The sequence below is a fragment of the Lissotriton helveticus genome, chromosome 2_1, assembly GCF_964261635.1.
Source record: "Lissotriton helveticus chromosome 2_1, aLisHel1.1, whole genome shotgun sequence".
NCBI lineage: Eukaryota > Metazoa > Chordata > Amphibia > Caudata > Salamandridae > Lissotriton > Lissotriton helveticus.
Window position 1 is genome coordinate 2,097,769 of NC_136059.1, and position 27,264 is coordinate 2,125,032.

At 45.8% G+C, this 27,264-nt stretch overlaps 1 protein-coding gene across 1 annotated transcript in view; it reads left to right on the forward strand.

The window, feature by feature from the left end:
* Positions 1-25,283, forward strand: part of LOC144817647 (uncharacterized) — a 297,722-nt gene extending 272,439 nt beyond the window's left edge. The window contains exon 8 of the mRNA XM_078674368.1: positions 23,441-25,283. Coding sequence (XP_078530494.1) covers positions 23,441-24,816 — 1,376 coding nt within the window. The 3' untranslated portion in view covers positions 24,817-25,283. The remainder of the gene's footprint in view (positions 1-23,440) is intronic.
* Positions 25,284-27,264: the final 1,981 nt, after the last annotated feature.

Genomic DNA, 27,264 nt, shown 5'->3' on the forward strand with positions numbered 1-27,264 from the left:
GTGAATGTGCAGTATTAATGCATTCACCTCAAAGCATGCATGGTGCATAACAGTGTACATTCTGCTGTGTGCTCAAGACCAAAGCCCTTATCTCTCAATGCCACTCACGCTGGCCCTCAAGCTTACACCAGTATCCCCATTGCCTGATCCCATTATCAATCATCCTATTTGCCCTATTGCCCCGCAACTCTTCATCTTTATCCCCCTAGCTACCTCCTGAATGGCGCACATCAGTACTCGTACAGATCTGTGCCTGTGCCTAAGAGGGAATGTTTATAATCATGTAATGCACATACATGTACACTTAAGTACACACCCGTGCTTATTTACAGAGAGAGGGGGGGGTGACGCGTGGGTTGATTTTTTTTCTCATAAAAGCAGTGGTTTCAAAGTCCAAATTCCACGGTGGTTTCATGTTATTGAGCGTGACGTAATTGTGATGAACCACAGACGTTATACATGATGCCGGCTCTTCGTCACGCCCTTTGAAGTGTCTTGTGCATGACATGTAAAGAAGGTCTGTCGCCCAGTGAAAGCTGGGGCCCCTGAACCCTGCAGACAGCAGTTCAAAACTCTCGACCTCTGTAGTCGAAATATGCTGTTTGTAGTGCCTGGCATGATCACTGAAAGTACACACTGAAATATCGTATGTGCTGGGTATACAGACAGCAGACAGCAGAACAGTCTGTGCAGGATTTCACTTTCTGTTTAAAAAAATAAATAACGTTTCTTGTTTGGAAAAACAAGCAACTTTCATACTATCGGCGCCCAAATAAACATATCACATAACTGTCTAAAATGTAAAAACCCTGAAATGCTAATTCGGGGTAGTGGTGAAATGAGAGTGTGTCTTCAGCCTGTTGGGTTTGTGTCTCTGTCGTTGGACCAGACCCCACGTCACCTTGGTGTGTATTCTGTGTGCGTGGGGTGGGGCCGATGTGGTGTTTTGCCTCGAAGCAGCCCCACGGCAGGCTGCAGAATGTCGGTAGCTTAATTTACAAACCCAATGTCCAATAAATGTATTAGATGCATGTGGCAGCTAGAGTGAGTGCAAAAGCTGAAACAAACCGTAAATGCAATTGTATAGCAAAAAGACGAAATGTAAACAATAAAAAAACACAACATTGTAAAAGTTGCCAAAGTGAAAGAATTGGTCAAAAACCACTTTTTCCGCTCGTTCCATTCTTACCTTGCCGGGCATAGATGCAGAGGGGATAGTCCATGCTGAACGTACGCTCTGCCTCCCTGACTACTTAAACTCTGCCTCAGCGAAGCCTGCAGAAGACAGACAACAGTCTTCAAGGGGCGGACTGGAAGGGCAGAGCAGTGGAAACAACAAGCAGCAGGAGCAAAAGGGGGAGGGGGAGCAACAGAAAATGCCCCCGGAATCCCGCAGCGGCCGCACCGGGAGTCAGGCAAGGTCGCCTGTGACGGGGGCGGGGCCGCGTCCGGACCGGAAGAGGAGGCAGGCGGAGTCAATGCGTCTCGCGGCCCGGGGCTCCTGTGAGCAGTGGAGAGCCCCGGGGCCGCGCCAGCAGGAGGTTGCGCGCCGCGTGCTGAGAGCAGAGTCCTCCGAGATTGGCCAGGTAAGTTTAAAAGGGCTGGGGGGGCTTGGTGCACTCGTGTGTGTGTGTGTGTATGCTCGTGTGTGTATGTATGTGTGCGACGGTGATGGTGACGGCGGCGGGGAGGGGAGGGGGGGCATTGGTGCACTTGTGTGTGTGTGTGTATGTGGGGGGGTGTGTCTCTGTATGTATGTGCGTGCGTGCATGGGCGCTTGTGTGTGTGTCTGTGTGTATGCGCATGCGTGTGTGGTGTTTCGAGCTTCCCAGGAGACAGCGCCTGGCCACAGCGCGCGTGCGCGTGGCAGTTTCAAATCGCCATGCGCGTGGCCAGGATTGTCTCCTGGGAAGCAGACACGGCAGCAATAGGTTCTCGGCGGAGACGCGCTTCCGTGCGGCTAGCTGAGACCTAAAAAAGGGGGGTGGGGACTCTCTAGCTCAGACGATTTGGCATTGGGCACAACGTCACAACATCAGTCAGCTGGCGGAACACCTCCCAGAGAAGGACAACCACTTTGCCACACTAGTAAAACTCTCAGTAGTTCCCACAAGAAGCGTCCCCTCGACCCGGACCTCCTTACTGAGAACCGTGGCGGAATCAGGCACCCAAGTCCAGAGGCGCTCAATCTGGCATTTTGGCTTCTTAAGTCCTAGAAAATGAATTCCTGAATCTTCCACCTGGATGTATGAACATTCATAAATAAGCTATTAGACCTACAACTAGGGCTTGTTATGCCTCAAAGTGGAAATGATTTCTTTTTTACTGTCGCAGTAAACAAAGCAATCTGTTGATGCAGCTGTCCAAAACATTGCCTGCTACCTTTTGCATTTACAAACCTCAGGAATCGCTTACACTTCTACACATTTAAATCTAGTCTCAGTTGCTGCCTATCTACAAAACAGGTAGCATTTGTCCTCGCTTGTGGTACCAGTTAATCAGGCGTTTATGGAAGGCCATAAAAAAGTAAGTCCACCTGCACCTGCATGGAATATTAATATTATATTTACCAGACTTATGGGTCCACCATTTGAACCATTGCACAACTGTTCCCTACAATTCTTGTCTTTGAAAGTAGCTTTTTTAGTTGCTATTACCTCACTTAGACATGTCAGTGACCTCCCGACATTACCTAAGCGAGGTACAGAGGGTTACACAAATTGGGATCCGAAGGGTACTGAGGAATTCCGGTGTGACCCAACACTGTGGGCACGTAACTAACGGCAGAAACATGTCGACAAATTGGCAGTAAGGAGGGATGAAGGAATTCTTAATCTTCTCCTATCACACCATCCTTCATGTTTTTACGCCTAGCCAGAGGGCCCAGGTATAAACAGTCGAAAGGGGGCACCTCCGAGCTGGTTTTACCTTCACTGCACTTTTCTTTCGGTGATCCCATACTATATGTTAGTTTTGTCTTCCCCTCCGTTTACTCCGCCCCATGGCGTTGGTCTGTGCAGGGGCGTATTGAAGCAAGCCCAATGATGAAGCATGTCACAATTTTGTGAGTGAGGGCAGTATTTTTTCAGAAAGCACGCGCCAATCATTTACACTTTCCCTACTCCTCACTGTGTGTAAAGCTTATGTGCAAGGGGAGGCTCGAGTAGTGGAATTTTGCTTTTCCCCCTATCTGAGTGTGTGTGAACAGGGTTTATACACACAGCTCTGCTGGGATAGGATACACAGGGGCTATACACAGCACTGCAGGGCTGGCAGGTACAGGGTTTATGGCAACACAAAAAAGCCCCCCGGGGTCTAGAGTGAAAAAGGAGTGCAGGAGATCCCTTTTAAAGGACTGTGGCATGCTTCATCATTGGTGAGCTCCTTGCACTGCGAACCTAGTCGCATTGCGGGCTACAACCCCCTCACTGAGAGGGAGAAGCTCAGGAATGTTTATGATATTTTCAAGAGGTATTCTAAAACCTTTAGTTGAGCCGGGCGTGGAGGGAGTGCAGAAAGAAGGTATAAGTGAGATTAAAAGTAACTCCATGGTATGTCAGGACAACCTTTAATAGGACATCCAGAGGTCAGGATTAAATAAAAGTGGGCTTTGGCAGAAGAATTTAACCTGTCGTAGACTCGAAGCGGTCGACATCTTTCAGCCGCTATGCCCTCCGTGGAGGTGACGTGGCTTTGTTCAGGACCAAAAAAGTGCAGACTGAGGTGAATCAACCACGCATACCAAGTTTAGTTGGTGGTTAAGGAGCATAGAACCAGCTAGTAGGTATTTGAACCGTTCGGGAGATCTGCTGGTCAGCGTCTTCCCTGAAAAGAGACAAGTGTTACGAGAACAATGTGAACATATTTTACACGCACTCTCTTAAACCGTGCCACATGCATACACGTCAGTGCAGATGTGGCCACACACAGTATCAGGATCTTCCATTTATGATACTTACCCGTATTGTCGGGTGACCTAATGGTGCCTTACCCTAGGTGTACGCACTCGAGGTGGCATCCAAATCCTAAATTCGGAAGGGCTGGGGACAAAAAAATGGTTGACTGTGAAAATGCAGTCATACATATACACGGATATACTGTTGGCTATGTTATTAACGTGCTAGCCGAGTGGAAATGTCCCAGGTAGAGAACAACTGGGAGACAAAATGGGCTACGCACTCAATGTCCTGTCTCTAGCCTACCACTAACGCGGTGGTGGAGGCAGGGCGAAATCAGGTCATGAGGCACAAAAGAGAGGTGGGCAACGCACCCCGCTGTGTGGGGGCCAGAAGGCTACCTGTGGGAGGACCGCCCGCTCACTGCTGAAGAGAGCTCGTGGGAGCCCGGCAACTGAGCAAGCCTCAGACTAACAAGCTCTGAGGCACCGAAACTAAGGGTAAAGCAAGAGAGACATGAATCGCTCTGCAAGTAAGGTAATAAAGTCAGAGCCCAAAAGGTAGAGTATTAGGTGGTCACAGGCCCATGAAATACCAGCCCTACATGCAGAGCCCCATGACATACAGGGAATACTATTCAGAAAAGAAATGCAGGGACAATAGATGTGAGCCCAAAGTACAGACGGCCAAAAGCTTGGTGTTGGTCAGAGCATAAGTACCAGAAATACAGCCGGTACCCTTGTAAGGCAGGGTCACTAGTATGGAATTCAAAGGATAAAAACATCAGTGACCACACATCTCTGGCGACACATCTCATTTGCAAAGTATTCTCTGGACGACGGTGGATAAAAGTAACCATGTAATTTACATTAGCGGCAATGATCATAAGCGAGGGACTACGTGGTGAAACCATGTCCTTCTCATGAACACAAAAGGGTATGCCTCAAGACCTTACCTGAAATTCGGGATAGAAATACCCCTTAGGTGAGGCAGAGGTCCATGACACAGCTGCGGGAGAAACTGGTCAGCACCAGACAGAACTAATTTGTTGCAAGTCATTATACAATAGTATCATGTATGTAGAAAAGCGTTGCCCCGACTGGCTGGACGTAGTGTGCAGTTTAAATTTCAACTCACTTAATTCTCGCTGGAGATCACCTCTGAACCTACCCCTCTCTGCTGGCCTGTAGGTGGAGAGGGTGGAAAACGGTGTGGATTATGTAGCATCGGTCAGATGTCACGTGGTTTCCAAACTGCCGTCAGCCATGACTCCTTGCTCCGATAGAAACAGGAGTGGATAAGGGAATGATTTACGACTTCCCGAGTAGGTCGCGTGGGCCCTTCTTAGTGAGCGTTTTCGTATGTTTCTAATCGGGGGACAATAATGCACTCACATAGTCAACTAAGGACAATAATTTGCTACTAGTTGCACTACACATTTTTTAACCGTACCCTGAGCCACACTAATAAAGTTTACAGGCAAGGATTCTCAGAGATATTCCTAACAGTAATTCACATCACATCACACATTCACACCACACCAGCTCCGCTGTAATCAGGCATCGTAGCACAACTGGGGGGCCATACGGCCACCCGTTGGGGACCCCAGTGATGAAGCATGACACCAACCAGGTTGGTGTGTGAGGGGCTTTTAAACAACCCTAATGGGTCCATGGACTTACCATAATTGTGATTGTATCATACCAACATAGTGGATCCGTCCACATTTGTTTAGTTTAAAATATTCTGCACAAGAACATTTTGTGTAAGTACATAAGCACAAAAATATTGGGCTTAGAAGAACTGCTGCACATTAGAACCGGCATATCAATAGGACTTGGCCAGAATTGCATCAAGTCAATTCTTTATATTCTTGTGAATTGTTGGAAAGCACATCTTCCCCTTGGCATTGTTAATCTTTAAATCATTCTGGTACTTTACCATATATATGACTCATATTATATGATATACCACAAATTGTCGCAGAGCTGCGGCCCACGGTCTCCTCCGGGGTAATAGCGGCAGAGGCAGAACAAGCTGGATCGGTGATTTTTTTCCACGAGCAGCCAGTGGAGAGGAGTCTTTTCCAGAGGACAATAAGGAGTACAGCGGCGATGGCGGTGGTGGAGGAGGTGGTAAGAGTGAGACCCTCTCTTTACAAGAGGGGTCTCGAGCTGCAGAGCAGGAGGAGGGGATAGAACCAGGCTCCCCCATATTAAGTGCTGGTAAGAGAGGTGGTAAGAGGAGGGGGAAGCGGGGGGAGGGCATACCTAGACAAACTGGGCAAGCAGGCAGCCTTGCGGGGCAGGACAAAGAGCTGAGTGCCCCAAAAGGCATAATAGAGACAAAAGAGATATTGGGGGTTCAATACCAGGAAGGAACAGCTAAGGGGGAGACTTCCTCTGCCCACAACACAGCCTTCCAGAATTATCAGATGAAGGGAAGGAGCATAAAGGAAGTTAGAAATAAAGGATCTACTAAACATAACAGTGTCAGAGTCACACCATATCTACGCTCATTCTTTAGGGTACAGCCTCAGATCCTGACTATTTCAAAACAGGGGACTCCCCCAACTCAAAGGTCCTGCCAATCTTGTTAAAATCTCTGCCACTATGGATTCCAAAGAGCCCCTGGCAATCTCTAGTAGTTTGCCCATGCACGTGTACACTAGCGCTACTACTCCCGAAACCCCTACACTACCCTCAGCACTAGCCTTAGCTCCTAGGCCCTCGGAAGTCTCTGAGGTTACCCTGGAACGACAGACTACGCATCAGGGACAGATCGAAAGAGGAGCTACAGAAAGCTCAGTCGGGAGCTCGATAGAAGATTTATTTGCTTCTTTAAAAGAAGATATGAAAGAAAGCTTTGCAATTTCAGCAGATAACCAGACCGAGATCAGAGCGGCGTGTGAAATCCTGGAAAAAAAGTAGATTTATTAAATTCAAGGACTGAGTCCTTGGATAACTCGGTTAAGGCAAATCTGGGGTTAGCAGAGAAAAAAATTCAAACTTTACGCAGAGATGGAGATGCTCTACGGGACAAAGTGGAGTCACTCGAAAATAATTCTTGTAGGAATAACCTACTTCTTTTGAAGGTCCCAGAGGGTAAGGAAGGGACTGATATTAAGACCTTCGTTGTCATGCTCCTTAAGCAGTCTTTAAATCTCTAGGAGCTGGAGGACTTTTTGGAGAAGGATATACAGAGAATCCACAGGGACCCTTTTCGCCTCAATCCTATTAGAGCTAAACCTAGGAAGATTCTTATCAATTTCCTTACCTATGCGGTTAAGGAGAAGATTTTGAATTCGGCTCTGAAGGCTAAATCTCTAAGAGGCAGTGATTTTTCTTTTGAGGTGCGCTCGGATCTCTCTAAAGTTACACTCGAGCGCCAATGGGAACTGGGTCAAAGGATGTAAAAATTTAGGAAAGTTGGTGTTACAGGCCAACTAAACTTTCCCGCTTTCCAAAAAATATTGTTTAATAACAAGATGTATAATATTAGATCTCCATCTGAGGCAGACTAGCTACTAGAATCCTTAAGTAATGCATCTTCTGGGAAGGAATGAATATGATATGATATGGTAGGGTCGGTCTGTCTTGATGGAGTGGTGTGGCTCACTGGTTAGAGGCGGCAGACCCGGAAACAGAGGACGGCCCGGGACCAGGGTTCTATTCCCGACGCGGCAGGGTCGTGGACCAGGGTCAGCGGACTTGATAATTCTCGCCTTGGTGCCCACTCTAACCAGGGATCACACTCGGCAACTCTGGGCATTAGCTTGCCTCATCTCCACAATGGCCCCCCACATACGCCGGGGATGCCTGGCTCCACCTTGGAGATACCCAGTAGGGACCATCTCACAGGGAAAGCCAGGACAGGTTCCCCAGCGGTCTACAGCGCAGAGATACTCCTTCGGGAGTCGATTCTAGCGCTTTATAAGCCCACAATTAATTAATTAATTAATTAATTGATTTCTCTTCCTATTGGGTCCTCTGCGGACATCAAGTCTCATTCCTTCAATCTCTTCTCTATTTCCTAATCTGTATTTTTTTTGTTTATGTCTCAGGTTTGGTATATCTGAAAGAAAATCAAATTTTTGAAGGCATACATTAAAAATAGATTGAGGTTTATTAGCTAAGCATTACGCCATATGGAAACGGGGAAGGCGAAAGGAAAAGAGGAAGAGATTAAAGAAAAGAAAATGAAAGAAAAAAAATTAAGTGATAAATAGCGTTAAATAACAAAAAGAAAATTGGAACTGGGATTAAAGATTAAGGGGAAAAAAAGGAAAGAGGGAAGAAAGAGCAAAAAAGAAAGAATAAATAAATAAATAAAAAAGAGAGATATAGAGAAAGTACATATATAAATACACTATGAGGTCGCCCGGTTGTTTTTTTTCTTTTTTTTTACACACTGTCACAGACAAAACATTGGGGTAAAGGGAAGGTGAGAGTGGCTGTAGGACGTAAACCTAGTGATTCATCAGACCAGAGTTAAAGGGGAAGGGTTTCCTAAGGTGTGAGGGGCGATCAGAGGGGGGCACAGAGGGGTTGAGGGAAAAAATTCCTCATTCATCAAGACCCTGTCAGTACTACTCATGTTAAAAGTCAGGAGTGACCTGAGAGATGGAGTCCATACGGCCGTTTGTGCTCAGGAATGGTTAGGGCTAGGCTGTGGGGGGTGGAAAGTTAGTGGGCTACCTGTCGAGGCAAAGGAAGAAATATCATGACCTCTCTGCAGATTTTGTCCTGGAATGTCAATGGCCTGCGCACGAAGGGTAGAAGAGCTAGAATGTTACAATATCTAAGAGACTCTCCGGCGCAGGTCATTGCCATCCAGTAAACCCATCTCTTAAGACCGAGACAAAAGAATTCTTAAAAAGTCAGAAATGGGCGGATGTTTCCATCTGCACTGATCAGTCTGCAAATATCAGAGGGGTGCTGTTTTTATTTAAAAAACATACCAAGGCCCAAATATTGGAATACAGGGAAGACCATAGTGGTAGATGGCTTATTTTGAGGATTTCTTTAGGGGGTATATTTCTCTCCTTAGAGGGATATTACGGTCCTAATCAGGACGACGTCTCATATCTCAATGCCATTCGTTGCCAACTTATCGATTTCCCAGATCTAGTAATCTGGGTGGGTGATTTTATTATAGTATTGAATCCCAAGTTGGATAAATCACCAAATTCCAGGGCAGCAGTCCCCTCTGAATCTCGGCAGCTGCTCTTGACAATCATGGACCAGTTGGGTTTATCTGATATATGGAGGGAACGGGACGGTGACCAACTGGGAGTTTCGTTTAGAAACTTGAAATATAAACATAAGTCTAGAATCGACTATGCTTTGATCAGTTACAATCTTAAAGATAGAGTTAAATATATTGATTATCTGCCGTCGCATCTCTCTGATCATTCTGCAATTCTTTTAAGCTTAGAATTACTACAACAACAGCAGGCTAGATCTTGGTCCTTCGATCAAACAATTCTGCTTGAGGAAGATGAAACCACTTTTTTCCTCTTGGAAACTAAATATTTCCTTGACATTAATCTGGATACAGCCAATATTTCCGTGGTCTGGGATACTTTGAAAGCTTTTTGGAGAGGCTGTATTACCAATAGAGCAAGCTTCAGAAAACAAAACTTCAGGGAAGCCACTATGGGCTTAGAAGCAGAAATGAAGGCAATTGAGGATAAATTGAATAGCCAAACAGGAATGGATTCGAAGGAGGATCTGGACAAACTAGGGGGCATATTAACAAGATGTGCGATAATAAAAGCACATTGCACATTTCCCTATCGCCGGATTTAATCACCGTGATAGCGCGTAATTATCAACGTGCAATACGTAGGTGAAATTAAATCCGGCGATAGTCTGCAATAGGGAACATTAGCGGATGAAAACAAGCGTTCTTTTCACGCACTAATGTGTGCCTTGCTAATATGGGGGGTGGATTCAGCTTTAGGATCCACACCCCCATGTTATCAATGCCTAACACCTGGTCAAAGCAGGCGTTGGGAGACCTGCGATACATGAGTTTATCGCAGGTCTCCTTCTCCCAACGCCTGCCTGGATAATAGGGTGTTCACACCTCCAACCACATTTTACATGTGGTTGGACGTGGGAACGCCCACCCTGCATCCCATTAGCGTTATCTATCGCCCCCAGCGCGGGGCGATCGATGACGTCAAGAATACGTCTCTAACTCAGGTTAGAGACGTATTGGTAAGAGTGCGATGGAAAAATAAATGCGTTAGCGACTTTAAAAAGTCGCTGACGCATTTATCGCGGGCTTGGTAATATGCCCCTAGATTCGCTTACAAAACAGTTGGAGTGTATTCTCCAAGAGAGGATAACTCGTAGATGGGAAGCAAGCAAAATCTCCCATTTCGAATTTGGAGAAGGGGCAGGGAAATTACTCGCCTGGAAAGCCAAAACATATCAGGTCCGTAACCATATAAAAGAGATAAAAGTAGAAGGTGAGCTACCATCTCGCTCCTCAAACCAAGACATCAGTTTGGCCTTCCGTGACTTTTTTCAAGATATATACAATGAGTCTATCATCGAGGACAGCGATAAAAGAAAAAGGTGGCTGGAGAAGGTCATCCTGCCTACTATCACGTAAGGATCAAAAGTCAGATTTAGAACAGGAAATAACAGAAGACGAATTAAGAAAGGTCATAGATCAGTCCAAAAGAGGGAAGGCGCCCGGGCCGGATGGGCTTCCAGGGGAACTATATCGATCTTTAAAAGAGATTATCATCCCAGTTTTAGTCAAAGTCTACAACAATATACTTTTGAAGGGAGAAAACACCCCTAAGTCGTGGCGTGAGGCCACAGTTGTATTGATTTTGAAACCTGGTAAAGACCCAACTAACTGTGGGTCTTATCGACCAATCTCACTCCTGAATAATGACTATAAATTCTTCGCTGCCATCTTGTCAAATAGGTTGGGGGGGTGGCCGATTACTATTCTCTACCCAGATCAAAAGGGCTTTGTTAAAGGGCGCCAATTCGCGGATCTCACCTACGATCTGGTTGGCCCAATCGATATTGCCTCTACTTTTACACTCCCCTTGGCAGTTTTAACCTTAGACGCAACCAGGGCCTTTGACAGGGTAAACTGGGGATACCTGTCTGAGGTAATGAGGAAATTTAATCTGGGAGAAAAATGTTGCCGTACCATAAATCTGATATATCAGGCCCGACAGCTAGATTACTAGTGAATGGTACGCTAACAGATATTTTTAAGATCACTAGGGGCACGAGGCAGGGCTGCCCTCTCTTCCCGCTGCTCTTCAATTTGTACATTGAACCATTCGCACAGGTACTTAGGGAAGATCATAACATCACTTCCTTTAAATTTGGAGAGTGGGAGAGGAGGGTGGCCCTGTACGCAGATGATATCCTCATTCTAACAGCTGACTTGGATACAGCCTTTCCTACAGTCATTAAACGAGCGGAAGAATTTGGCCAAGTTTCAGGTTACGAAATCAATGCTAGTAATACTGAAATAATGGCATGGAATATTGGAGAAACACAACACCAAGTTGGGTCCACTATGCGATATCTGGGGATTAGAATCATATAGTAGGTAGGTAAAATTCCAGAATATAACCTTGAGCGTGTTTTTAAAGACTGTCAAAAGCAGATAAAATCGTGGGCTCATCTTCCCTTATCCATCTTTGGGAGGATTCACTTTGTAAAAATGTCAATCCTGCCTAAGCTCACTTATTTTTTAATATCATCCCGCTCTTTTTTGACAAGCACCGATAGAAAAATGTCAACGAGAATTACATTCCTTTATTTGGAAGTACAGAGCTACCAGGTTGGCATGGAAGAAGCTTAGGCGACAGAGGGATAAGGGAGGATTGGCACTGCCTAACTTGCAATATTATGCCTGGGCATTTCAGCTCTCAAATTCAAGAATGCTGTTGAAAATGCCCACTAGTACAGGGGGAGGAGAGATGTTTCGGGCTATGTTAAGAGGGGCAGGGTTACCGGAGGAAGGTTTTATGTTTAAGTTCGGAGATCAACAATTTTTCAAAAAAGTTAAACTAAAAGATGGTAAAAAACTGGACCATAATAAGAAACAAAGTGGGGCTCACCTACTTCTCAAATTCAGCGCCACTGTGAGACTCCCAGGTACACCCGTATGCTTCCAGGATAGTTTGATTAACCTTTTCTGTGCTCATGATGAGCTCAGCTCGTCATGAGGCACGGTGCTCCGGTGCTCATGACGAGCTGAGCTCATCATGAGACGTGGAACGCTCACACGTGGAGATAATTTCCCTGCTGTGCTGATCGTTCCACAGAAACGGGTGTAGTCATGACGAGCTCAGCTCGTCAACGGGCACACGAGCACTGTGCCTCATGACGACCTGAGCTCGTCATGAGCACCGGGGCGCTGTGCGTGCCCCCCGCCTCCCCACCCCCCCAGCACAGCAGGGGAATTACCCCCGCACGGAAGGGGTTAAACCAGTGAGAGATTCTGGGATCACAGTGTAGGGAGAGCTGTTAAATGATGGTTCCTTACTCTCCTGGGAAGAGCTATACGAGAGAGTAGGGATTGGCCTCTCCAGAATTAAGTAGTTGAAAAGCTGGGCTCAAGCCCAGTCTTGTCAAAACACATAATTTGGGAAGGTTAGTAAACTGGAAGAACAGTTAGTGATGAGACCGGCGGGTAAAAGGGAGGTCTCAGTATGGTATTGTTTACAACAAGGGGTGGTGATGAACAGAGTCTCTGAATTAAGCAGAGTACTCTCACCCAGTCAAGAGATCAGGGCTAGATCCAACACCGTTTTTTAGCTCATTGCACCATCCCAGTTTCAGAACCTGGCTGTACGCAAATTAGTCTGTCCCTGGCCCAGTGCATCATGGGAACAGGGCAGACCAGACTACAAAAGCCAATTCTTACACTGGGAAGGAAACAAGCTTCCGGGGACCGGTTTCTGGCAGTGAGATAAATAACGGTGATGGATCAAGCCCTGATCTTTGGACTGGGTAAGAGTGGTCTGCTTAATTCAGACACTCTGTTCATCACCACCCCCTTTTCTGAATCGTTTTTGGCCACTATAGGTGTGGCAGGGTATACTCAGACATGAGTCCCTTTCTCACTGCTCCATCAGGATTCAAGCAAGCCGGGCCGAAGAGGCTGAAATGCCAGAAACCGGTCCCCGGTAGCTTGTCTCCTTTCTGGTGAAGAATTGGCTTGGTAGTTTGGTCTGCCCTGTTCCCATGATGCACTGGGCCAGGGACAGACTAATTTGCATATAGCCAGGTTCTGAGCTGGGATGGGGCAGTGAGATAAATAACGGTGATGGATCAAGCCCTGATCTTTGGACTGGGTAAGAGTGGTCTGCTTAATTCAGACACCCTGTTCATCACCACCCCCTTTTCTGTATCGTCAGTATGGTATTGGGCAATTGAGGAGGTGGTGGATGGTGTCTTTAAACTTGCAGATGAGTTATGGGGAGAGCAGATTGATATTCAGTGTGATCTCGCATGGCTGGACTCATTTAAAATCCTACATAGAATAGTTAAACTTGCTTGGTTGAAGTGGAATCATTTGTTTTCGGTTCATAGAGCGTACTTTTCCCCTCTCAAGTTATCGACATTTTTTAAAGGGAAAGTTTGCAACAAATGTGGGATGCCTGAAGCACCAGACGTTCATATGTTTAAGGATTGTCCCTCTATCCGGCCCTTTTGGGAAAATGTGAAGAATACTCTTGAGTCCATCCTGAAAGTATCATTAGACATCACTCTGCCCCTAATTATCTTCAGCCTTAATGACTGCATCACCGGTCCTGCTAGATCTTTACTATTCTATGCAATATTAATGGCCAGTAGACACATCTGCAAGTATTGGGTGGATCAAACTGCACCAACCCACTCAGAATGGTTGTCCTCACTATATGAAGTATCCTAGATGGACATAGCTAGAACCTGTAGTAAGAAAAAGATCGCGTTGTGGGACTTACTGATTCAGTGGAGATAGAGAGTCCTGGGGGGGGGTCCGCCGGGTCCTATGATTATGCCTCTTCTTGGTTCCTCCATGGACTATTGTTACCTTCCAGGTCACTGATATGGTCCATCAGGTCTGTAAAGATCGAGTTGGAGTAAAAAAAACTAACCTCACCCCTTGATATTCCTCCTGCCTACTAAACGTACCCTTGCTTGAGCTAACAAAATGCTAAGACTCCTGAGCTCAATCAGTAGGGTTACGAATGGTGGCTGGTTTCTTTTTTCTCAAGAGAGTTAAATGCGACTGAGGACAAAAAAAAAAGAAAAAAAATGATATACCACAAATTGGATATAATGTAATTCACAAATTAAAACAGTGACCCCTTGGAAAAATGCATTTTAAGGAAAAGGGATGTCAATGTGGAAAAATATATACTTCCTTATGTTGAGAGTTTTTCTTATACTTTTGTAAAATTAATAAGATGTGTCACAAATGTATGTGCATAAAAGAAAATGCTGACTGGTTTAAGACAGAACTAAGGGTAACAATCCAGGTGTTGAACTATTTTGATTGGTGACGGTTAAAGGATTGTTCCTTACATTGACACTCTGTATTAAGAGATTCTATAACCCTGTTGAAGGACATGGAAACGCATAGGTCACTTTTCTCTTGCACCTTAATGTAATTGAATAAACAAAGGATTGCTGGTGATACACGGAAGTGTGCCTTCTACTTTCTTTTTCCGCTGGATGACTGAGTAGAGATGTTTTAATGGACGCGGAAATATGATAAATGTTCAAGGGAATATATATATATATATTCCCGTATTGCAGTGTCAAAAGACTCGCACTCCAGGATCATATTTCAGAGAATTAATTGTATTGAATTGAAATGAACAGCACAGCAAAGATCTTCACAAGCCAAGTTGCACATGAATACAGTCACCATTTAAAGTGTAAATGACATAAACATAGAAAACAGTCAGTGTTGGGTATTCACAAACAAATCGAGGATAGACAGCAACACTTTTATAGAACCCTCTCATTCTGATATGTTCATTTTCACATTTCACAAATATTTAAGAAGTATATAATTATATTTGATTCCATACCACATTTTAAAATCAAATAATATTAAAGCATATGCTAGAGTTTCTATGCTTGACATTGGAAGATGAATTACGGACATTGCATTATGTCAGCTCGTAAACTATTCTTTTACAGTACAGTGCATGACTATCTGGGGCAAAATCGCATCGCAAGGGTTGAGGTTGAAACTCGAGCTCTGGCCAAGTGGCCCAAGAATTAGTAGATCAACCGGCTCTCAATGTGGTTAGACAATAAAGCAGCAGCCAGTGGGCATGGCCAAGTCGCCGACCGTGATGGCCGCATAGGCTAGAAGCTCTGCCGATTTTCCTGGGATCCTACCACCCGGGTGGCGGTTGCCTCAGCTGTGTTGTTGCAAAGATGTGGGAGCGGTGCCGGAAGTAGCCAGTGCCACGCTTCACCCCCAGAGCACCCGTCTGCCGAGATGGATTCAACACTGCTGGCCTGAAAACGGTGTGAAGCCGGGGGCTTGCGTTGCATGGCGCCGGCGGGAATTGCATGGAAGGAGGGACGGCAGTGACGGTAGAGCCGGAACCCTGTAGTTGAGAGGGGCGCTGCGGTCGAAAGGTGAGCGGTGGCAGCGAAGGCGTCCTGCTTCCTGAGCTTTAATACAGTGAGCTCTGCTTGCGCAACCCCATCAGGCCGAGTGCCGCAATGATCCCTAGGAGCCTCCCTGCTGACGCGCGGCAACAACCCCAGGCAGGGCACCCACAGGGCATCGGCTGATGCTCCTGCCCCTCTCCCAGGCTTTCAAAACAACATTGGGACACGCCATGAGACGGACAGCGCATCTATAGGCCCCACAACTGTGAGTCTGGGTCAATGGTAGAGATGGGCCTGCGGCACACCCTGCTTGCCCTTGCGCTGCGCTGTTTGCAGCAGTCACTTTGCCCAGAGTTCTTTTTTCAGTGCCCCGGGTCAGGGCATGGTGACCCAAAACAACGTAAACTGTCATTTAAGAAAAACGGCCGCGACGAAGAGGCCCAGCGATCCGGCATGGCGGAGGAGGTGGTGCACCTGCGGACGCAGTGGGTTGGACAGAGAACATGCTGGTGGAACTCAGGACGGGCTTTAAAGTCCTGGACACCCGTTTCAAGTCCCTTGATAAGCGACTAGACGCTATGGGCATCATGCTTGATAAACATGAAGGGCGCTTGACAAAAGCAGACGCCAGGATCTCCGACTTGGAGGATGGTGGTGCCGAAGCCACAAAAAAGTTTGAGCGCATAGAGAAATTACTCAAATCGATCGCCATCAAGAATGAGGATTTGGAGGAGCAGGGGCGGTGCAACAACATACAAGTAGCGTGTCTACCTGGGTCCACCAATACAGGGCAACTGGATGGGTTTAAGGAGACGCTGCTGATTGATATGTTCGGTCGATACTCCTTCACCCCGACCTTTGTTGTGGAACGCGAGCACTGCATGCTTGGGCTGCACCCCAATCCAGGTTGTCCTCTAAGACTAATAATAGCCCGTCTTCTCAATTTCAAAGACAGGGACACCACGTTGCAGATGGCTCGAAAGAAACTCCCACTTGAGTGGCAGGAGTCTTCCATATCTATTTACCCGGACTTCACTGCGATGGTGCAGGAAGCCCAACAGAAATATGAGGGAGTCAAGGCAAACCTTAGCAAACTAGGACTGCGTTATGGGATGCTTTACCACGCCCGCCTAAAGGTAGATGTGGACTTTGACACCCCTCACAACGCTCAGGAATTTTGCCAAGCCTACTCCAAGTCAGGCGACAGCGTGGATCCCCCTCCACACATCACTCACCAAATATCCCAGACTCTGGTGCAAGTGCGGATCTCTTCTCGGCTAGTTAGAGGGACCTTGTCACCGTTCCTAATGGTTTGCTGCATTGAGTCTCATTGAACAACTGCTGACCACTCAGCTTATATTTCCTTTAAGCATGCCAATGCAGTGGGGACAGCCGCACCAGGCGGACTGTATTTGACCTTTACAGGTATCATCGTTCCAACAGAACCGGGGATTCGGCGAGGCATCGCCACACCCTAGTGCAAATGCACTTCCTATGTTTACCATAGTATTGTGGGGGCATATTATCAAGGGCCTCATCTCCGGTTTTTAGCCAAAAAAGCAGAGATAATTTGTCCAAACATCTGTTAGGTAGACACCAACATGACAGGAATGTATATGCACTTCCCTCTCCCCCTTTATCCAGGATTGTCGTAATTAATTATTGTTTTGATGACTTATGCATGTGTATGGACCGGATATCAACATCTACCACAGTTAACGCTAAGCTGTACTGTATCTTAGTTTCAATGGTTATTGTGACAATCAATAAATAAAAATTATAAATAAAAAGCAGCAGCCAACACTCAAAGATTTATAAAAGCAATGGGAATAAGAGGGTGAACAACATGCAAAAAATAGATAAAAAAAGGGAGGAATTAAAAACACAAGGGGAAACTCAACTCTAATCCACGGTTACACTATAGCAATAGCTCTCTTACATACATACTAGCCGTATTGTCTAGTATTAGTCACTTACTATAAGTGCATGCAGACTAGGCCTCCTGCTGATACTGGATCATGGTTGGGAGCCCCCACCATAGCCTAGTACACGCAGGGAAAACAATGATCACACTGGAAGCAGATAATAAGCTCAGAACACGATCAGCCACTCATCCAGTGTGGACAACAAGTTCCTCATCTTCATTAATCCCAAAGGGAGACTTGCTACCAAGGAACACAATATATCTGGACTCCAAGATTCTTAGTTGCCTCCCTCGGTCTCCCCCCTAGGGCTTGCCTCAACACTGTGAACGCCAAAGAAAAAGGGACTGCCAGGATTCTGATTATGGTATCTTAACCAAGGCCTTGCTGTAGAATAGCTCAAATCACATTTTCCGATTGCTCTTATGGGTTTTGATATCCTCTTCTTCATTGGGAAAATCATTCTCCCCACATACATTTTCTCACAGGGACTTATGATCACATATACACAAAAATCTGTATTTCTTAATGTCCTGTGTCCTTCCTGTTGGTAATGGGTACGTTTTCTTGTTTCTACTGCCAACACACGCTTTACATTTACCACATTTAAAGAAACCCCTCTGCTGTGGCAACCATCCTTGCTGTTTACTACCACACAGTTAGCTATTCGCTAACGTCCTTCATTGATCGGGACTTCCTATATGTGACCAATGGGTGTGTGGTAACGTGAGCCTATCACAGGGTCATTTCTAATCATATGCCAGGGAGTGCTGAGGGTATTTCAAAGAGATGCTGACTCCGTGTTGTATGTAGTGATCAATCTAACTTTTTTCTCATCCATTGGGCCTCTTAATAAGCAGAGTGGAGGTCTTCAGATCTGCTGCTTTTAACACCGTTTGCAGGTAGACCCTCTTCCTGAACCTTCCCATCATCCTCCTCTTTTCTTCCTCATTGGCCTGTTGTGTGCTGCAATTGCGTTTCGCCCTGGTGAGTTCCCCGAAGGGGATACTCCACTTGAGTTTGTGTGGATGGTGACAACTTCACGCAAAATACTGTTGCCTGAAGTCGCTTTTCTAAACAGATTGGTCAAGATCGTACCATTCTCAACTCTAACACACACATGCAGAACATTCATTTCACGCTGATCACACCTATATGTGACGCGAAGGTTGGTTTCATTCTCGGCTATCACCTCAAAGAACCTCTCTAGTGCCACTCCATACCCTAAAGATGTCATCTATGAAAGTCATCCAGAATACAATATGTCTGCTAAACTGTTCATTCTTTTGGGTTTAAACTTAGTAGTGGCAGCCCCTCCTGCTTCCAGACCCAGCTGTTGTAAGAGTTCTTTCTCGTTTGACCATTCTCCTACCCCTTCATTTAACTCAACAAGACAAGCCATGCCTTCAATATCTTTCAAACATAAACAGATAAGGGTTTGATCATGACTTCTCATATCATATAACATGTTAGGTGAATTCACTTCTTTGCTCTTCTGTAACAACATATTAATTAACTTCGATTTACGTATGTCCATCTATTATAGTCAAATTTTCGCTGTGGGGCAAAAAGTTAGACCTAGTTCCAATAAGGACTGTTGCGCCTCAGTTAGTTCATGTGAGGACAAGTTCACAGCCGTTAGTTTCAACCTCAACCCTTGCGGTTTTGCCTCATTAAGTCGTGCACTCTGCTTTGTAATGATTTGTGGAGAATCAATATAAAAGAATAGTTTACGAGCTGACATAATGCAATGTCAGTCATTCATCTTGAAATGTCATGCATAGGAGCTCTAGCATATGCCTTAATAATATTTAATTTTAGAATGTGGTCTGGAATCAAATGTGATAGTTATATACTTTTGAAATATTTATGAAACGTGAAAATGAACATATCAGAATGAGAGGATTCTACAAAAGTGTTGTAGTCTATCCTCGATTTCTATGCGAATAATCACCACTGACTGGCTGTATGTTTTCTATGTTTATGTTATTTACACTTTAAATGGTGATTGTATTCATGTGCTACTTGGCTTGTGAAAAAGACCTTAGCGGTCGAATCGTGTTGCCATTCATTTCAATCCAATCCAATTAATTCTCTGAAATATGATGCTGGAGTGCGAGTCTTTCTGTGTTTGACAATGGAATACGGGATTTCCCTTAATTTGCAAACAGGCCCCAGCTCCTGCGTCTCGCACCTACCCTGCCCAGGCATATGCTATCAGCATTGTTGGGGGGAAAAAGAAAGAGAAAGAAAAAATATATAAATACATGTAAAAAAAATTCAACAGGTGCTCAGACTGAGTTGTCTTACCACTAACTCTGGTGTACACGTTTTAAAAGTAACCTCTATAAAAACCTTTAAATTGTGTTTCATTGTTTATTACTTAAACTATGGCTAGCAGTTTTGTCACCAAATGCCTGCCTCAATTTGAAATGAAGTGTTCGCAGCATGTGTGTGGCTGTAGATACACAATCTGTGCGTACTCATTCCATCTAGTATTGGGAAATTGCAACTTGTTTATCTTTGAAGAAGTCTTTTGAGTCACAAGGCCTTGGTGACTCCTCCTCTGGTCTTGGATGTGAATGGGTTCTGATGCCATTGTTTGAATTTTTTTCTCTGCCTTGGGTTCAGACATGATACAGTGCACTCCCTGTGTCGGCAAGTTTGTCGGAACCCATCGGGGCCTTGGAGTCCATTCTCTTTCGCTCTTGTTGTGAGAAGGCTTCTTCCATTGCTCATGGTGCCGCTTCCATTCCTCCAGTTCCGTTGTTTTTCAAGCCCTCGAGGCTCTTCAGGCTGCTGTGCGTTCACGCCTATCCTTTGGAGAATAAAGACATAATCAAAGTACCTGAGGTAGTGGAATGGACGCCTTTCAAGAAATGTCCCCAGTGTCGCTCTAAATAGCACTTGGGACAATCTTCATGCCATCTGCAATCTTTGCCTCTCGCCGGAGTGCGATGAGAGCCACTGGGACTACTGCACAGTGCTCCACAGTAAAAAGTCTCTACACCAGCGCAGATAAGCCCAGCCCTGCTGTCTCATAGTCAGTTGAGGAGGAGCTCTCGGAGGAGGTACAAACACCCGAAGATGTTCCCTCCTCTTCGGCCAGCTCCAGTCCACTCTTCAAGACTATGCCTCCTCGAGTGAGTACCTTTGATACCATTGTACCACAGGTTTATCAGGAAAGATACTGAGACCACAAAGGTATCCTGTGGCAGGGGGTCCTTTTGGAGACAGCAGCTAAGTGGGTGTTTCAAAGCCACCCACCTAATCATACCCCTGGCAACAGAGGCCTCACGTGGTGCTCTTTCTGAGGAAACAGCGCAAAGGTCGGGGGTAGAGACATACCTAGTAAGGGAGCCTCGACCACCAAATATTTCCAGAATCCCACCCAACGATCACACAACACTTGTCTTCAGGAGACTTCAACAGTTCCTTCACCACTGGAAAGGTAGCACCACAGACAGATGTGTCCCATCCATCATCGAGCCCAGCTACTGGCTACATCTCATTTCAGCATCCCCAAACATTCCGCCCTGCACCCACACTCCCAGCCGAGAACATCTCACGTTGCAGCAAGAGGAGGTTCAGGTTCTCCTACTCAAAGGAGCCGTAGAGCCAGTGCCCCTGCAATATCCACGCAAAGACATCTACTCCCAGTACTTCCTCTTTCCTAAAAAGGACGAGTCCCCTAGACTCATCCTCGACCTTCGACCTCACAACGGATACATCCTGTCAGAACATTTCCACATGGCCCCTCTACAGGATGACAACCTTCTTCTGAAAAAAGGCAGCTTCATGACCACAATAGACCTGAAGGACTCCTACTTCCATATCCCCATCCATCAGTGCTACCTCCGCTTCATGGTAAGGGCTCAACATTTTCAGTTCAAAGTACTACCCTTAGTTGTCAACACAGTCCAAGGGTCTTTACAAAGTGCCGAGCAGTGTTAGCCATAAACGCCTTAAGAGGAGGAACTCAGGTCTTCCCCTATATGTAAGATTGGCTGATAAAGAGACCAAGCTGACAGTAGTGCTTAAGCCACACTCAGACTGCAATCTTCCTGCTGCACAACCTGGGATTCACCGTCCACGCCGCTAAGGCTCACTTGAGCCAATTCAGATTCAACCCTTCCTAGGGTCAGTACTGAGCTCTGTAGTGAGCAAAGCTTTCTCTGCTCCTAGAGGGTCCAAGCATTCCAGCAGCTTCTCCCTCTTTTTCAGCCACTTCCAGTTTGGACAGTAATGCACCTTCTTGAAATGATGGCTTCTTGCGTTGCCATAGAGCTGCATGCCGGACTACATTTGTGCCCACTTTCGGAATGTCTCTAGCCAGTTGCTACACATGGAGGATCTAGTGTTGTTAACAACAACACTCATCGCTGTCTGCAGTGGTGGAAGTAACAATCTGTAGCAAAGCAGGCCCACTGCACACCCAGCTCAGCAAGTGACCTTAAGCATAAGGGCATCTCTAGTTGGCTGGGGAACCGGTCATAGGACGTTTGTTTCCAGTCCAGGGAGGACCCGGCCTTGCAGTTCGGGATGAACTGTTCCCATTGGGCGCAGGGTCAAGACTGATTTGCATTTGGCTGGGTCCAAACTGGAATGGCATGGTGAGCAAACAAACAATGGATTTAGGCCCAGATCTCTTTACTGGAGTGAATGAATGACATTGTTCTGCATTCTGTCCATCATTTGTTCATTTTGCATTTGTCACCCCGAGTGGGACGGGTATGCCCAGACATGGGCTCCTTGCTTACTTTGCCACTGGAGTCGGGCTAGCCTGGCTGATGAGGGGTGAAACCCCAAAACCGGTCCTAGGATGCTTGTTTCCAGTCCAGGAAGTACATAGCCTGGCAGTTCGGGCTGGACTGTTCCCATTGGGCACAGGGTCAAGACTGATTTGCATATTGCTGGGTTAAAACTGGAATTGCATGATGAGCAAAAAAAAAACGATGATTTAGGCCCAGATCTCTGTAGGGGGGTGAGTGCATTCTGCCCATCAATTGTTGTTTTTGTCATGGTAGCTATAATATCTCTAAGACTTATTAGGCACCTTTCTTCCAGGTACATCAGGACAAAGTGGTTCTTATAACCTATACTAGATTCTTACCAAAAAGGGTCTCTCCATTCCACCTTAATCAGACCATTGAGCTGCCCGTCGTCTTTCCACACCCAGACTCGGTAGCTCAAAGGGCTCTTCACACACTTGATCTCAAGCCTTCTTTAATGTACTGCATTGCTCGAACCATATCCTTTAGCAAAACCTCGTAATGGACTGGCTAGTTCCAAGGCTGGAAATTGCCAGGTGGAGTGTCAAGTTCATCCTAAACTTGTACGCAAAGGACGTTCCCTTCCCGCTCGATCCTCACTCCACCCATAAACAGGCGCTACTGTGACTTTTGTAGGAAACATTACCATAGCAGACGTTTATAAAGCGGGCACATGGTTCAACGCACTCACTTTCACAAAACACTAAGGTGTGCATATTCTTGCTGGGCAAAAAGCTAAAGTTGGGCGAACTGTCCTTAGGATTTCAGAGCCAGCCACCACTTAGGGGAGTACTCTTTTAGAGTCTATAAATAGCATGTGTATTTTCAGCCACACCTGCTACAAATGGATTATGTCACTTCCTGTAACATCTGTTTGTTGCATGTGGTGCCGTAGATTGACATGCGCCCACTCTCCTCCCCAGAAGTCAGTGTTTGTTACAGATTTCTTTCAATTAATACTTAATCTCTATACGCAAAGTCACTATTCTGTTCTACTGTCTGCTCTATTCTTACTCTCGCCCAGCCACTGAAAAACAATGGAGTCAGTTCCCATGCGCATCCAAGACCAGAGGAGGAGTCACAGAGACCTTGTGATTCAAATGACGTTTCAAAGATAAACACGTCCATCACTACATGGCAGGAGTATGCACAGCATGCGAATCTACAGCACGACATGCAACAAACAGATGCGTACAGAGTAAGTTACATTATCCTTTCTTATTTTTTTTTTCTATAAGGGAGCAGATTGCAGAACAAACTCAAGAAGAGGAAACTTGAAGACATTAATGACACGCTGAATGCAGAGAAACCACAATCAATAAAGATTCAGTCAAGGAAAGGCCCCAAAAAGACATACAAAAGGCTAAACAAATGCCAAAGAAAGCAGAGCACTTCAGCAGAAAAAAAACTGGCTGAACCCAACCAAAGTGAAAAAAGAGCCCGCAAATCAGAAACGTCCACAGTACAACTTAAAATACACTCAGGTGAGAGAGCATATACTTTTAGAGAATATGGAAAGAAATCAGCAAGCGTTGACAGTGAAGAGACCCAGAAAAAGAAGAAACAACATACTTGTAGTGACTGCGGTAAAAGCTTCAGCAGTTTACAGAATCTGACCCAGCACAAAGTGATACACACAGGAGAAAAACCCTATATCTGCAGTGAATGTGGAATGAGCTTTAATCAGTCTGCCAACCTCATCAAACACAAGCGCATTCACATTGGAGCCAAACCATTTGCCTGTAGTGAATGTGGCAAGAGCTTCCGCGAGCCTTCATACCTGAAGATGCATCAGCGGATACATTCAGGCGAGAAACCCCATGCATGCAAGGACTGCGGCAAAAGATTTGCTGACCCAGGAACCCTTACCAAACATCAGCGAACTCACACTGGAGAGAAACCATATGTATGTACTGAATGTGGGAAGAGCTTTACTATATCCACTAATCTGCGTACCCACCAGCGGACACACACCGGTGAAAAACCATATGCGTGTAGCGAATGCGGGAAGAGCTTTAATGCCCCACATCATTTAAAATGTCATATGCGGAAGCATACAGGTGAAAAACCATTTACATGTGCTGAATGTGGGAAAAGTTTTACTGATTCGTCCACCATGTACAAACATCAACGGATACATACGGGAGAGAAACCATACAAGTGTGGGGAGTGTGGTATGAGTTTCAACCAGTCTTCCAACCTGGTCACTCACCAACGGATCCACACAGGGGTAAAACCATTCACTTGTAGCGAATGTGGGATGAGTTTTACGCAGTCTTCAGTTCTGCTCAATCATCAGCATATCCACATGGGCACAAAACCGTACAAATGTAGCGAGTGTGGCAAGAGTTTCAATTACTCCTCCCGGATGCTGATGCATCAGAGAATACACACTGGAGAGAAACCCTATGAATGCACAGAGTGTGGGAAAGGTTTCAGCTGTGACTCAAGCCTTGTTAAACATTTAAGGACACACACTGGAGAGAAACCATACGCATGTACAGAGTGCGAGAAGAGTTTCAGCTGCTCGTCAAATCTGTATACACATCAACGACGAGTACACAAGAGAGAAGAGTCGAATGAAAGAGACGAGAGTGAATCACCGTCACCGTGAAAAAGTAACTGGGGGTGGGGGGCATGGGGCTACACAAGCTAAATTACTACCTGTGCAAAGAAAACCATATTAACCAGAGACCTCACCTGAGGTTTAGACTAAACTGTTGCACCCCACTGCTGCTGTGGGGTTTTACGAATGTTCATGCACAGAAGTAGAACATTTAAAAAAAGACATATGAATAATAAGGATAACATCAGTCCTTAACGCTTACTGAATAAATAAAGGCAAGGAATTGCATATACAGAACACAGTAATCTTAAGATAAAGACATGTCTGTGGTTCATCCATTTTACTTTCTTGAAAACATATCAAGGTTCGAAGGGGAACACAGAGTCAACGCTAAAAATAATTGAACCGATTTAGGATGAAAGAGCTGTTTCTGTAAAGTATGATATCGGTGTGAGTCAAAGCAGGGTGAGCTGTGCTTCTTCGCTATTAAATAGTAAATATGTTGAAAATGGAGATGCCTGTCTCAGAAGCTCCTTCTGCTCATTCCCTATGTACTAACGCAATTGCTCACATTCTTTGGAGTTCCATGAGCTGTATAAGTCTGCTTGAGGAGCTGCCGAGCATATTATACTTTAATTCCATTGAAGTCCCGACCGATGATCACAAGTCACAGCTCTGTGCAGGGCGTGACTGAGTGCAGAGCATCGTTAAACATTGATGGTGCTTGTAACATATGTTAAATGCTATCTCTTGAAATCATGGGTAAAGCCGCACGCAACAGGTTTGCTTTTAGTATTTTTGAGGGGCATCAAATGTCTTCCACTTCGTTGACGTATTGATCAAGTTGTTAATCTCTGCGGCCAGAAAAGAGCCTTTGGTGTTCAGGTGAGAAGTTTCAGAAACATTGACCGTCACATTCATTGAAGCATTCTATGAAGAGTCCTGTGTTCTCTGTAGACCCCACAGTAATCGAATCCGGCCTCCTGGATAGCTACTCGGGCGCCACCTCAATAGGTAAGACTAAGGACGACATCGCCCCACGAGGTAACTGCCTTTAGGCTGCAGGAACATCTTGAGGATTGACTCAGTTGTATGTGGCATGCCGTGGGTTAAAAGTAGACATAGAAATGGGGGAGTTCTAGGGTTTACACAGTCTACAAGATACTGGGCCAGGAAACAAATATTTTCAGTAAAGAATAAACAGACAAATGGATAAACTACTGTGAATGTAGAGCCTAATGGAAAAAGCTATGGGTTCAGAGTGTAAAGACTGAGAGGAAGGGAGAATACTGTGGGTTTCTAGGCTAGAAAGGCTGATGGTAAGCAGCCGGAGGGGACAGTTGTGTAAAGGCTCAAAGGGAGCACACATAAGATAAGCGAGGACAAATAAAGGTCCCACTGCGGCACAACAAAGGGTGTGGGGGGAAAACAAGGGAGCCAACCCCTTCAAAAACCTATTTACAATTGGAGACCTAAAAAGAGAGGGTTGGTCTGGAAGCTGCAAAAAAAAAAAAAAAGGAAGATAGAGCAGAAAGTTAACCCTTGAGAGATACCAAAGCAGAGCCCCGTTGGGCAAGGGTTAAAATGAATAGATTAACAGTGGAAAGAGAAGCAGAAAGCAGGCAATAGACATTTCTGTAAAATACAATACAAATTTATGCCAACGGCAGGTGTATACCGTCTTAGTGGAGGGCCGACTGGCTGCCAAAATAACGTTACATACTTCAGAAGGAAGATCAAAAACCATCACCTGCCACCGCTCAATCTCCACGCATGGAGGCGCAGAGCTGACAGGTTCAGGTGGAGCACCCTCCCCTGCTGCTGTGACAGAAGATCCTCCCGAAGGGGCAGCCTGATCGTAGGATTGATGTTCATTTGCAGAAGCTCAGGATACCAGACTCTCCCAGTCTGGAGCCAGAAGAATGACTTGGGACCGCCTGATCTTCAGAACCCTGGCCAGGAGTGGTATGGGCAGAAAGGCATCCAGCAGGCCTGAGCTCCACACATGACCAAAAGTCAACGCCAAGCGATAGCTGCCTTGGGAACTCCAGCGCACAGTGTTGCCGACACTGCACAATCTCTTCGGAGAAGAACAAATCTAACCAAGGATCTCCCCACTGTTGAAAGAAAGCTTGCGCCACCTCAGACTAGAGACGCCAATTGTGATCCAATTAGAATCACCAGCTGAGTTTGTCCGCCCTGGAGTTCAGAGAACCTGGCAGGTGTTGAACCACCAAGGTTATGCCCTGCTGTTCCAGCCATGTCCAGAGATGCAGGGCCTCTCGACAAAGGGTCCACGACCCCACCCTGCCCTGCTTATTGCAGTACAACATGGCAGTGGTGTCTGAACACCTGCACTAACCTCCCCTTGACAGAGGGAAGAAATGTCTTCAATACCAACCGTATCATTCTAAGTTCCAGCAAATTGATGTGGAGCCCCCGACACATCTGTCACTACAGTGAGATCTGGTTGGGGAAGGACAAGGGGTCTGCCGT